The sequence below is a fragment of the Haliotis asinina genome, chromosome 4 (assembly GCF_037392515.1).
Source record: "Haliotis asinina isolate JCU_RB_2024 chromosome 4, JCU_Hal_asi_v2, whole genome shotgun sequence".
Taxonomy (NCBI): Eukaryota; Metazoa; Mollusca; class Gastropoda; order Lepetellida; family Haliotidae; genus Haliotis; species Haliotis asinina.
The window spans coordinates 54,900,383-54,915,187 of record NC_090283.1 but is presented as its reverse complement, the minus strand read 5'-3'; the positions used below and the strand labels follow the sequence as shown (position 1 = coordinate 54,915,187).

At 38.9% G+C, this 14,805-nt stretch overlaps 1 protein-coding gene across 1 annotated transcript; it reads right to left on the bottom strand.

Annotated features, from left to right (window-relative positions):
- Positions 1–4,897: 4,897 nt before the first annotated feature.
- LOC137281683 (cell death-inducing p53-target protein 1 homolog) lies at positions 4,898–9,923 on the bottom strand. The gene is made up of 4 exons (XM_067813083.1): positions 9,550–9,923; positions 6,353–6,447; positions 5,891–5,963; positions 4,898–5,410 (listed from the first exon to the last, which is right to left on the bottom strand). Exons 1-4 carry the CDS (start codon positions 9,721–9,723, stop codon positions 5,396–5,398), a joined length of 357 nt encoding a protein of 118 aa, XP_067669184.1. The 5' UTR covers positions 9,724–9,923; the 3' UTR covers positions 4,898–5,395.
- Between the last annotated feature and the right edge of the window lie 4,882 nt (positions 9,924–14,805).

Genomic DNA, 14,805 nt, shown 5'->3' with positions numbered 1-14,805 from the left:
TCCCGAAGCCTACGGAAATTACCCAGACCTTACGTAAGATCACTTTGGAAACAACGTCACTGATTGCACAACTAAATCTGATTGCAACTGATCACAAATCCTGAACACTCGCACCACGAAAGGGTCCTATTTTAACAGCGGTTCGTAGGAAGATGTGACCAGTAACCTCTGTGTGAAGAAAATGTCCGAGTCCATGAGGGGTGAAGAATAATGATATGAATATTATCGTACGTATCACTCATGAACTTGTGATAAGAGGTCGTAAAACGGGTGACTGTAATGAATGGTTGGTAGGGCTCTGACCTGTGAATAACATGTACGCCAGCCACCACGCGGCGAGAAGCAAGGTGTTGTGTTGAGGGGATAGTGAAACCCTAAAAATGTTGCTGGCTTGTACTTGTTTTATGTACTGTTTATGTATATGTATCGCTACTGTTACTTTACTGATTAATAAATATGAGGGAGGCGACTGTCTTTCCAAACTGATCAGCAAGACATAATTATTCCACGCCTCGTACGGTAACTCTATGTTAATATATCATTTAAAGAGCTAGGGCATGTTCCATTTTGATAGCATACCAGTAGCCAATGACAATGCATATAAGAAAAAGTATTGTACATCCATACAGATGAAATATTTCCAAATGAATTGAAAAATATTGTCACAATTTCCCTTAATTTCTCTCCATGATCTGTGTCCTTCCTGGATTCATCATTCGCATTTTATCAATCTTGTAAATCAAATATCCCCTAATTTTTTCATAGAATACAATGGAATCCTCGACGATTGTCAGTAAGTAGCTGTTGCAAGTGGTAGAAATGAGGTCATGCATCCACTGCCTTTGCCATACCACCGCCAGATACCAAAGCGACCGTGGACAGCGTCCCTGTTTTCTCTTAAATTAGTATGATCGATAAATAAGCGGTGTGACCAAGTTTTGGAAACTTCACATATAAATAAACATAACTTGATGAAAAGATTGTGATAAATGACTGTGTGTTGTGATATAGAGTTGGCATGTGATATAATAAAGTTTGATTAATAAAGTTCATTCCAAATTGAAACCTTTGACCAATGTATTTTAGATACAGTTGTTCACCTGACATATCCATCACTTTATGAGCGTTTCATTTTACATGCTCTTCAGTGTGATCAACTGTACACCTGCTGAAATGAATTGAATAAAAGGAATTTGAAAAAAAGTTTGATTAATACACTGGGTTAATATACTATCGGGAGATGTAGGACAGCCCTGGATCTGATGGTTACAGTGCTGAATTTAACATCTTTTTTTTCTGCATGGATCTCAACAAATATCTTTTAAATCCTATCAATTAAGTTTTTGATACAGGTGCATTATCTGTCTCTCAAACACAAGGACTTATAACATGAATCCCTAAGGGAACTCGACCTAAACAGTATATTAAAAATTTGAGACCAGTTTCATTCCTTTAATGTTTGCTGTAAGTTCGTAAAATCTGTCTCGATACATCTGATCAATGACGATTCAAAAGGATTTATGGCAGGCCGTATTATAGGTGAAGTCACCCAGCTTATTTATGACATCAGACAGAAAACTGTCAATTTCCAGGCTTGCTTCTTCAAGTAGATTTTGAAAAAAACTTTGATACAGGTGATTGGAAATATATTGATTAAGTACTAAAACTCTTCAAGTCTGGCCCAGTCATAAAAAGGGGGAAAGATACTCTAGAAAGATATAAAATCTCGTATCCTTGTGAATGGATTTGGTACCCCTTTCTTTCCAATATATCGGCAAGGCAACCCACTATCACCATACATTTCTGTTACTGTGTGTAAAAATCCTTGCCATTATGCTGAAGAATATAAAAAATATCAAGGATGTGAAAATTGGACATACTGAATATATTCTCTCACAATTTGATGATGTCGCTACTATCATTCTCGATAGAACTGAGAAATCTTTATATGCAAGATTTATGAACTAACTTTCTTTGCTAGGTTTTCAGAACTTATAGTTAACATTGAAAAAAGTAAAATTATATGGATTGGATCTAAAATACGATCAAATCATAAACTATGTAATAAATAGAATCTTGAATGGGCAGAGAGCTTTAGTTTGCTTGGAATAGGCCTTGGTGTAGACTTGGATGTAAGGTTAGAAAAAAAAGTTATGATAAACTACAAAACACATTGAATTTAATGAAAATCTGTTCATTCCGGACAATAACTACATTAGGAAGAAATACAATACTGAAATAACTTCTCTTGCATAAACTGTACCATCTCTTCTCAACACTACCTAATCCAGGTGTATTGTTGATGAACTGCAAACGAACTGTCTTCAATTTATTTGGGGTGGAAAGACTGACAAATAAAGAGAGAGAAAATATCTTTAAAACAATCCAGTCACAAAACTGTCTTGGATGAAAAGAATCTTGATAAAAGACGCAAGCCCACAATATATTGTTTTCGTAAATCTGTGTCGACTACCAGTAGGTTTCTATGAAATTGGCCCAAGTCAAATAAGAGAATATGCCGAAAATATGCATAATCCTTTTGGAGCAGTACTCATGGCTTAGGCAGATTACATCGAAGCCTTATTAGAACTGTCACCATGTATATGTCTGACATTTCCTGGCTCAACAACAAACTAATTATTGGTAATCAAACGCCTTTTCACTCAGACTGGTACAAGAAAGGAGTAAGGTCGGTTTCAGATCTACTGGATAATGATGGGAAATATTTAGATTTTACTGAATATGTAGCTTAATTTCATTGCAATGCCAAGTTCGTAATTTATGAAAGTTTGATGAATTGTGTGAAACGCCGACAATAAGATAATCTGGCTACACCTTAAGACCAGTTACCATTAGAATTGCCTATAGTGCTTTACTATATTCATAAACTGATGTATTCTGATAAGGGTAGCGAGTTGTTTTATGTCACTCTTCGTCAAAATATAAGAAATCAGACTCAAATATAAAATGGGAAACCACATTTGAATCTAACATTGATGAATCTGAATGGAGAACTTACAACATTATTCCATTTAGATGTTGTACACAGTGTACAGAATTAATATGGTTCCAAATGACATTTATTAATAATATCTTAGGCAAATATTATCTACACAAAATACACGCTCATTCCCGTGGCTACTGTAAAACTTGTAATGAAACTATTTTCCACCTTTTGGGGATTGTAATGTGATAAATAGACTTTGGAAGAAAATTAAGTGGCTCATGTCTGATGCTGGAACAAGAATTAAACTTACTCCACAAATTATACTATTTGGATTAAAAGAACATCAAAATTATCCTTTGTATATGTTCTTGCGTCATGTTAAACAGTTTTTCACAATCGAAAGTATGGAATAGTCCCAGATCAAAAGAATATTTTTAGAATGTGCTGCCAATACAAGTATGTTACAAATTGTATAGCTACTATAACCTGTTCATATGATAACTTTACAAAGTTTTGGTCATCACTACATACTTAATTTGCCCAGTAATGTACTACCTGCCTTCGATACAGTCCATATCTGACATGTAACATAAGACTGTAGGGCAATATACATGTACATACATACATACATAGCTGTATATGGATATGGCTGTATAGACCCCGATATTACCGATATTAGTACCTTTACATAGATACATAGTTTTCTTGAATGTGTTCAGAACATGTAGTTATTAACCAGAATTGTTGATTATCACATGTGACATGTGACCTGTACTTTGAAAAATTGTGCAAATATAAAAGATAAATTTTAAAAAAAACCGCAAGCTTAGAACAGTGTCCCGTTTCACAAAGCTCCCGTAAGCCTAAATTTAAGATAGGTCCTATACTGTAACACTGACTTACGATAATCGTGGTACTTCCTATACTGTAACACTGACTTACGATAGTCGTGGTACTTCCTATACTGTAACACTGACTTACGATAGTCGTGGTGCTTGCTATACTGTCACAGTGACTTGCGATAGTCGTTTTACTTCCTATACTGTAACACTGACTTAGGATAGTCGTGGTACTTCCTATACTGTAACGCTGACTTACGACAGCCGTGGTACTTCCTATACTGTCACAGTGACTTGCGATAGTCGTTTTACTTCCTATACTGTAACACTGACTTAGGAAAGTCGTGGCACTTCCTATACTGAAACGCTGACTTACGATAGTCGTGGTACTTCCTATACTGTAACGCTGACTTAGGATAGCCGTGGTACTTCCTATACTGTAACGCTGACTTAGGATAGTCGTGGTACTTTCTATACTGTAACGCTGACTTAGGATAGTCGTGGTACTTTCTATACTGTAACGCTGACTTACGATAGTCGTGGCTCTACGAGAGCTTTGTGTCTTAGAACATCACTTACAGGATCGGCTTTTTGCCTTCGCTGAAATGATTGATGTATGTCATCGTATATCAAATGATGCAGATGGTAAATGACGCCAATCATTGGCTTGTTTGGTCCAGACTTCATTGTTTACAGACCGACGTCACGTACTTGAATAGTTGAAAACAAACTTATATTGCCTTAGAAGATAATACCTAGTGATGGATATGATGCTATAAAAGCATTTATGTTGAATTATTAATATTATTAATATTATTATTGTGCAGAGATGATAATTTGTTGAACTGTATGGGCAGTGGGGTAGCCGAGTAGTGAAGGCAGTCGCTGGTCCCGGCGAAAACCCGGGTTCGATTCCCCACATGGGTACAGCGTGTGAATTCCATTTCTCCTGTTCCCCACCGTTATATTGCTGGAATATTGCTAAAGGTGGTGTGAGATTATACTCACTCACTCACTTACTCACTCACTCATGAACCTTTACATCAGAAAAAAATAACATGCCGTGAAAAACGCATGCATTTAAGAAAAGAAAAAGTAAGGAAAAACCGCGTAAGATTCACCGAGCTGTACTATACACAACTCATATATGGCTTTATTTGCACTTAAATAGATGCTTAATAAACACGTTTAAGTCGAACTGACGGATATATCGAGCGTCGAATATAAAGAGATGCGGTTATAACGAACTGAAACAACCGTAGTGTTCTATATCTGCATTCCTACATACTTTTAGAGTCAATTCATAAAAACATTTTAATCTAGAATCGTCATAACAAGCGTACATTATAAGGATGGAGATACCCCCTAACAAAATGTCATCGACCCATAAATCTTATCCCGGACCTAGCTTTTCGAAGCTCTATTATCGCTAAGATAGTCGTAAGTTAATGTTAACGTATGGCAATCTTAGCGCTAAGAGTGCTTCGAAAATGTAAGCCTTGATCGTGACCATTCCAGCTGTAGTTGCAGCGTCGGGTTCGCAGTGCGGTCTTCCCGTTCTTCCATGTATGTCATACCCTCATGGTCGAGTGTCCTCAACGACGGACCATCAGTTACAGATACACTGAAACACACGAACGAAAACAGTTTACGTCTTCACTGGAACCGCAAGGGCGTGCCTGGCTTAGAAACAACGTTAGAAAGTCATGTAAGTGTACAGGCCTATCCCGCTACTGTATAAAAGATAAGGGATGAAACGACGCAACCGTTCCCTCCTTAGTCAAAGTTAGATTTCGTAAAATATTTGTAACGGTTTGTAGTTCACTTTGTAGCTTTATTGAAATTATCTACGCCTGCTTTCGATCTGTAGGTCTCACTCGGGCCTTACCAGTATTTTATGTGGTGAAATCTAAAACTTCGCTCAAGGAGGTGGTGACTTTATTGTCACATGCTTGTCCTTTTATTAGAGTAGCAGGGTAGGGTCTGTATACGTATAATTATTGTCTTTCTGACGCTGTTTCTAAGCGAGACCCTACGGCGTGAACGGCACCGTAAGCATAGTGACAGTTTAGTTGTTTTATTAACCAATGAAAAATGAACGTACCAGGGCAATCCAGACAAATATCCACGGGAAGAAGATTAAAGTAATCCAGAAGTGAAGACAATGGTTAACAGACCTGAAATCCAAAGTAGCACCCCAGTTATAGATATATGAGCTTCCACTAGAACGAAAGACGGTGTTGACGTGATCTGGGAAATATAATGTATAAAGCCAGGGTATCAAAAGTCACTGACTCACTCACTCAAAGTCGCGACAGAGGTGTTCAGCCAATCATCGTTGTAAGAAAGGATCACTCACCCATTCACGCACGCACGCACGCACGCACGCACGCAATCACTCACTCACTCACACTATGCATTGTCCGACAGACTCCGTCAGTTTCGGTCCAACATCGTTTGTTTCTATCAGCACATAACTCGACATATTTGACTGAGAGTCACTAATTATAAGACGTCTAGTTAACAGGGATCCATTGAATGCAAACACAAGGACAATGCTTAATACCCTTTTTGTTTTACAATCACCGTCGAATGCGACGCCGGTTGTTGCACAACAACGTTGGTACATGCTGGCTGCTGAATCGGCTGTTGTGGCATCATCTACAACAACAAGTTGTAATGTGGCAAACCTTACATAAATTATGAAAAAAATGGGATTCTATTGAATTCCATTACAATTCGATCTTTAGTGCCAGACAACACCGATAAGGCTAGAAATAAACTTAAAACACTGGTGTCCATCATGTAACGTTTATACCACGAGGTGCTGTGCTGAAACAAGTTTCGCCAGTTTTAAGCAACAAATTGTAACTATAAAGATAAATGGCAAACGGCATAGGGCAGGATGGACTGCATTAATCCTTTCTTCCTCATACAAAAGGCACACTATTCTAGCATCGTATTGGCATACTTATCTTTCGTCTATATGCAATGACGCATTAATTGAAAATATAACAGTCACTGGTGACGTCATCAGCCGTACCTACTTCCGGTGTCCTATAGCTAGTATGACAGTCCACAAAATAGTTCAGTTTTATTCTTGGCGTATGGAAGCAATGGTGAGAATTTAGAGGGGATAAAACCACAGAGCATTCATTAAACGATCTTAAACCATGCACCTTCGACACAGTTATAGGTGAATTCGACTGAATCATGAGAACCGTATCAAAGAAAAATGCAACTAGAAAAGTCGTCCGTCTGAAGGTCATCACAGTGGAGTACCCAATCATGTCATACGTGTTTGATACCAGTCATTTTTTACTGATCCGTTGACAATTTCACTGTTTAATAAATCTACAATGTTATTACTCAGTGGTCACATTATGGTCAGGGTGTGTAATAACATCGCGTGCTGCCGGAGCTATTGGCACTGGGTCACATGGCCAAAGTGACCAAACGTGATCAAAATATAATGTCGGCTGTCAATCCCAACACATCTTGAAGTCGTGATATTCAAGTATTCTCTGCTCGGTTGCGTGAAATAACATTTATATACAGTGTTCCCAGAATTAATGAGAAAATCTTTGTTTTTTTTTTCTAATGATGTTAAGATTGGAAAAAGGGCTTTCACTATGCACTAAGCATACTAAATAAGGGAGACAACTCTTGAAGGCTTAGAAGGCAGCTCATTACGTCAAGAGTTATCTCCCTTGTCTGAGCAGACGGTTTCCTGTGTTGACATGGCAGAATTTACAGCAAGAGAGAAAAGAAAGCTCATTCTAGATGATTTTGAAAGGGGTGAGGCTGATGCTAAAGTGTTAGCTTGTAGACATGGTATTCCTCTGTCTACAGTATACAGAACTTTGAAGAATATTCAAATAGGAACCGGGATAGAGCACAAAGCAGGGGCAGGTCGGCCTAGGAAATTCAGTGTTGTGGATCGCCGAAGACTTGTGCAGATTTTGAGTAGGGGCAAATTGAAAAGTGTTGAGAACATCAGAAATGAAATGATTAGCAGAGGAAGTCCTCAGGTATGCAATGAAACAGATAGGCAGGAATTACAGAGACTTAGTTGGGTGAAAAAACGTGGAATTCCCTCGCCGTTGATGAAAGATGCACTAAAGGAAAAACGTTTAAACTGGAGTCGGGCTCATGAAAATCAAGATTGGGATAATGTTTTCTTTTCGGATGAAAGTTCTGTTTGGCTTTTCCCTAATTGTGTGAAAATTTGGACCAAAGATACTGTCAAACCTATCTACCAGCGACCAAAACATTGCCCGAAGTTTCACATGTGGCGTGGCATATCGGCTCGCGGAGTGACGTCATTGTGTGTTTTCACGGGAAACTTGACAAAAGAAAGATACGTTGACATTCTAAATGGTCACCTTCTTCCGACAGCACAAACATTGTATGAAGATGATTGGATTTTCCAGAATGATAATGACCCAAAACACACTGCGCGCTACACAAAACAGTGGTTGTCGGGCGAAAATGTTCAAGTTTTAGACTGGCCCAGTTACAGTCCAGACCTAAACACAATTGAGAATGTGTGGGGAGTCATGAAGGACAGAATAAACCAAAAGGGACTGAGAAATATTGAAGATATGAAGGCCGAGGTGGTCCAATATTGGGATACCCTGTCACACGATTACCTACAAACTTTGATGGGTAGTGTGCCTAGGCGTATTCAGGCATGCATTGCTGAGCGAGGAGGTCTAACAAAGTACTAAAACAAGACTGAGACTGTAAAAGGATGATGTTTTAACATGTTTATGTAAGTAAAACGCCAGAAGTTAATAAACGTAATGAGTTACATGACGCAACATGATTCTCAATAATTTCTGGGAATACTATATAAACATAATATGTTAGATTGAGTCGTTTGGTCCCTTTTTTCAAAAATCTTTTGTTGGTTTTTAAAAAATCAAATAGACATCCTGACAATGTCATATATGTTGTAAGATTTACACGGGACATCGTTTAACATTCTCGATATCAAAACGGTTTCTCGCACACGTGTGTTAATAACGAAATATAAAAATTATAATAATATTTTCCCACGTTGTAATGGTAGATGCCTTGTTTTCTTTTGAACACCTGGTGTCATCACTAGGTTCAAGTTAGCCATTCCTATGATATTTATCACGCAGGTATTCAAGTCTGATTATAACTTTCTTAACCATCCTTCTTTACACCTATTTCGACACGCATCGAGGACAATCAGTCAGAAAAAAGGTTCCAAAATGTCAAAACGAACATTTTTTCAGGCTTTGTAAGAACGCAACTACAAAATGTTATCTGATGTTTCAGCGACAGGTAGCCACGTTTTTATTCGATTTGGAGGTGTTCTGATGACGTCAGGGCTCATTTGAAGAGCACTCGGGACGTTCTGAATGTATTCCAGGTGTATTGGAGGTACGCTCGAGCTGTATAGCAGTTTCAACCGAAATATTCAGATACATTTGAAGAATATTCCACCTGAAGTCCAGCAGCAGTCTAGATACATTACAACTCATTCGAGACGTATTCGAGACATTATGATAGGATTTATGTTCCTTGTCTGTTCTATTCTCCCTCGATTATGTTCAGAATACTTAGAATCTGTTAGAATAATGTTGTTAAAATACAGTAAGAATATGTATTATGCAGTTCGATACTTTCCACTTGGAAAGTGCCTCGAAAGTTTGGCCCAGAATAGTTGGAAATCATTTGGAATGAAGCACAATGTTTCAAGCTGCTGTTCTTAAATCAGAAAACATTTACCATTGTAGGTGGGTATGTATAAGGTGGATTTTGCCCTGGTCCATAGCCCTGTTGGGGTGGTGCGTAGCCCTGCTGTGGTGGTCCATAAGCCTGTTGTGGTCCATAAGCCTGTTGTTGTGGCCCATAGTCCTGTTGGGGTTGATATGCTGGTGGAGAAACACAATCCTTCGACATCTTCTACAGATTGCACGACTGCAGCCAAGTGAAACAAAATGTGTTGGTCCTACCTTAGTCTGTCTGGTAGGTTGAGGGTAAAGGACGTCGACGCTACACAAGAAAGGATGACTGAGGCCAAAGTGAGACAAAATCTGTTGTCACTACCTGGTACGTTGAGGACACTTCAGAACATGCGCCACCTGTCGACAAACTCAAATGATGGGGACTTTCTGCCAACGGGTAAATTCGAGATGGGATAAAACTCGAGTGCACCTCCGTCGAGAACTTCCTGGCTGTCAATGACATGTTGGAAACGGAACAATTTTAGGACAACTCCTACAGCTGTAATCTATTAAATTTGATTATTAGCGTCTCGAATACACTTTTTACTTTGAAATCCCCACATATCTTATCCTTGTAACGCCTAGTATCAGAGAAGCTGATACTTCCTGATTACCAAATCCTGACCAATGATGGAATTCTCTAGGGCGATATCTTCATCAACTCACTGTTCTACTTCTTCCTCCTGCTAAATGTGTGAAAACAATTTAAGCACGACCTGTTTTGATAGTCATGTATCTAGACCTTTCGTGCATATTTTGGGACGGGAGGGTAGCCTGGTGGTTAAAGCGTTCGCTCGTCACGCCTTAGATTCGGGTTCATCTCTCTACATGAGTGCAATGTGTGAAGCCCATTTCTGGGTTCTCCCAGTCGTGATTTTGCTGGATTATTGCTAAAAACCAAACTAACTCATTCTGTATATACATAATACAGTTACTCTTATAAGGCAGTGTGTGTTACTGAACATATTGTACTTGTGTATCATTGTGAGAGGATAGAGTAGAAGGTCATGACACTGTGTTAGGAAAGAGTAGAAGGTCATGACACTGTGGTAGGATAGAGTAGAAGGTCATGACACTGTGTTAGGATAGAGTAGAAGGTCATGACACTGTGTTAGGATAGAGTAGAAGGTCATGACACTGTGTTAGGATAGAGTAGAAGGTCATGACACTGTGTTAGGATAGAGTAGAAGGTCATGACACTGTGTTAGGATAGAGTAGAAGGTCATGGCACTGTGTTTTAACTAAGAAATACTTTCCAGGAATGCGTTACTATCTAATACAAGCAGTGGTATCGATATACTACGTTTATGCCCCAATCAGTAATAGCAAAAGACTATGGCTGCAGTCTGTAAATATTCGACTCTGGACCAGACAATCAAGTGATCAACAACACGAACGTCGATCTATGCAGCCGAGCTACGATGACATGTGTCGACTATAACACGAGGGAGTGAGTTTGATTTTACGCCACTTTTGGCAATATTCCAACAATATTACGGCGTTGGACACCCAAAAATGGGCTTCACACATTGTGCGTGTGTCGGGAATCGAACCCTGGACGTGACGAACGAACGCTTTATCCACTAGACTACCCAGCCGCCCCTCGTGAAGACTACATCAACATATTCTGGACCACTTCCAAACTGTGAAAATAAATGAAGCTCACTTTCCATTTTTAGGACAGATTGCCGATTTCAGAAATGATCATTTTTCACTTAACCTGATATATAGGACTGTTGCGTTTTTCGGTGGTATGTTTCTGGTGTGCATAAAATAGTGGCAATAGATACAGGCATTTGCAAAACATGCTATTCGATGCTATTTGAGATAAAGACGTACCACCACGAGGTACCGAATGAGTTGGCAGCGGGGTACAAGTTGAAAATAGTAATAGAGTGCTTACCCAATCAGAAAACGACATATGTGTGAGGTAAGATATTAAGTTATAATCAAAGTTATAATCTATATAGTATTTAAGTTATAATCTATATAGTATTTAACTCCTAAACTATTGCGAGTGGAGAAGAATAGCTGCAACTATGTCTGGGAGTATTTGCGACAGTTTTGTATGAGATAACCAACTGAGAGATCAAAGCTACTTTGCAGTGTTACCTGTTTCAAGCGGACACAGCGTAGTGAAAAGGTAGTGAGTGGGTGCTTGAGTGAGTGAGTGAGGCAGTTTATTGTTTTACGACCCATTCAGCAGTATTCCAGGAATATCACAGATGGGGACACCAGGAATAGGTACCGCACATTGTACCTCTCTAGGGTATCGATCCCGGACCTTCGGCGTGACGAGCAAACGCTTTAAAATAACCATTAGGCTACCCCAGCACTAGGGTAAGCCAGTCACCTTATGTATTCGATTGTCGATCGAAAGACTGTTAGCAACGAGTCTGCCTAACGCTACAATCTGTGCTGTGAACACACAGTTCCTCTTGAGAACGTGGTCAAATGTAACATATGTTATTTTGGGATTGCTGCTTGTGAGTAGAACAGATTCTGGAACTAGCTTGAGAAGAGTCTCATCCACGGTTCGAACTCACGAACAGAGAAGGAGGCACCAAATCGCCAATATAGTCAGCGATCCAATCCATTCAGTTACAAATGTGTGTTTTACGATCAAGATCCCGGCCCTGAGAGTTGGTTCGAATCCCTAACGGGAAGCAACTCAGGAAAACACTAGACTCTCCACCAAGACAGTGTAAACCCCGGTTCTGTGAGACGTCGGTATGTCTACAGCTTCACGAGACGTGACACGGAACTTTCCTGCTTGAATGTTGACAATTTATGATCCAGGAAGCAGTATGTGAGAGAGTGTTCACTTCATATACTGACTGACATGCCCATATGTGTACGACAAGACATATGTACGCCTTCAAGACGTTACGTCCACCTTTGCGCGAACACTTCGTGCACTTTCTGGAGGTGATTCATAAATAATGTGCAACAGACAAAACTTTTAATAAAAACTTAATAAAATTTCATAAATATTATTAAGCGTATATATTCAGCTCTATGCTATCCCACAGTCCGATAGCTGCTTGGACAGGCGGGTTACCAAGGCCTCAACGTCAACAGTACTTTTGAATTATCTTCTGGGTGTTGTAGCTGATGGTGCAGTTAAGGCATACGTGAAGGACGGAAAGATTGCACAGTGAACCCGGATGTGGACGCATATGTGCTGCTTTTATTTATTTGTTGGCGCAGAGCAGGATTTTATGTGTAGGACATAACATGAGCCGCGGGCATTATTGAAAAGTAAGCCCTCTTCCCTTGGGAAGCCACCTTTTCATTAATGTGCACGAGTTAAGTTATATCCAACTTATAAACCGACCGAAAAACATGCTCTAGATATGTTTCAATATTTGGTATTCACTGATGAAATCAACTGGGATGAGACTGGTAGCCGGCGCCTCGACAACTGTGACAACTGAAAACCTGCATGTAGAAGATAAGATAATTATCTTAGCACTTCCGTTTAAGTCAAATGAATGTTATTAGTGTCAGTATTAGGACAGCAGATTTGTAGTAAAGTTTCAAGTCGGTATGTTATGGTTCACTGGCTTCCATTCTCGATTCACCACGAAGATAGACTTAACTGTGTTGATAAAAACTTCTAACACGTCACAATTTAATTCTGGACTCACAAAAGTCCAGAAATTCTAAGCACTGTGGCCACTCTCTCACAAGGGATCTGGCAAAATTAAACATGCAGCTGTTATGTATATGTGCTAAGGATGAAAAAATGAAAAAAAGTTTTTTCGAAAACTCAAACTTTAAACTCGCTCGCCCATGGGCATTCCCATGGGCCAACAGTGGTCAATGGGCAGGCCCATGGGCGAGAGGGTTTAATTTCGTCCAGAATAAATGTTTTGGAGGTTGTAAATGAATGAAAAAATGTTAATAAGTATCATGACACACATTTCAGCTTGTTGTGACTTCACTCTGCTAACTGACAGCGATTTTTAAAAATCTCGCCCATGGGTGAAAATCATATTGGCCCATGGACGAGGATAATTACATTCATTGAAAATACATGTGTTTTCCATGCTTTGCTGTTGTTAAATAAATGAACGTGTATTTATTAGTGTCGTGACACGAAATAAGCTTATTTTGACTTAATTCGGCTAATTTAGAGTGATTTTGTAAAAGGTCTCGCCCATGGGCGAAAAACATTTGGCCCATGGGTGAGAATATTTACTCTTACTCAAAATAAATCTTTTTCCATGTTTTGGAGGTTGTGAATGGATGAAAGTATGTTCATAAGTACCATGGCACAAATTTCAGCTCATTTTGAATTAATGCCGTTAATTTAGAGCGATTTAACAAAATTTTACCCATGGGCGAAAACTATTTGGCCCGTGGGCGAGAATATTTCCTTTTATCCTAAATACATCTTTTCCAATGTTTTTTAGGATGTAAATGAATGAAAGTACATCTATGAGAATCATGACAGAAATTTCAACTCATTTTAACTTAATTCCTCTAAATGAGAGCCATTTTAAAAACTCTCGCCCATGGGAGAAAGACATTTTGGCCCATGGGCGAGAATATTTGCCTTCACTCAAAATACATCTTTTCCTGTGTTTTGGAGGTTGTAAATGAATGAGGATATATTTATGAGTATCTTAGCACAAAATCAACTCATTTTGACTTAATTCTGCTAATTGAGACCGACGTTCAAAAACATCTCGCCCATGGGCGAAAAACATTTGGCCCATGAGCGAGAATATTTCCTTTTCACTCCAAATACATCTTTTCTAATGTTTTGGAGGATGTAAATGAATGAAAGTGCCAATATGAGTATCATGACACAAAATTCAACTGATTTTGACATAATTTTGCAAATTCAGGGCGATTTTTAAAAAATATGCCAGAATAATTACTTTTACTCAAAAATACATCTTTTCCTGTTTTGGAGGTTGTAAATGAATGAGGATACATTTATAAGTATCATGGCACAAAATTCAACTCATTTTGACTTAATACCGCTAATTTGTAACAAGTACAAGAATCTGGACCACACATACACACACATGCACGTCGTCAAATGAGCTACATAATCTTAGGTACGACGGTAATCCCTGTTTAACCTAACCTCTCATACTTGACAAACCGTATCGATCGTATTTAGAAAAGTAACTACTGTCAAATTAGCTTGTGTTTCATGGTAAAAAGCTGTCTTTGAAACACAGAATGTATTCCGAGCTGATCTGCTTTTCAGTCACATCCTGTCCCACGCCCAGGGATGACA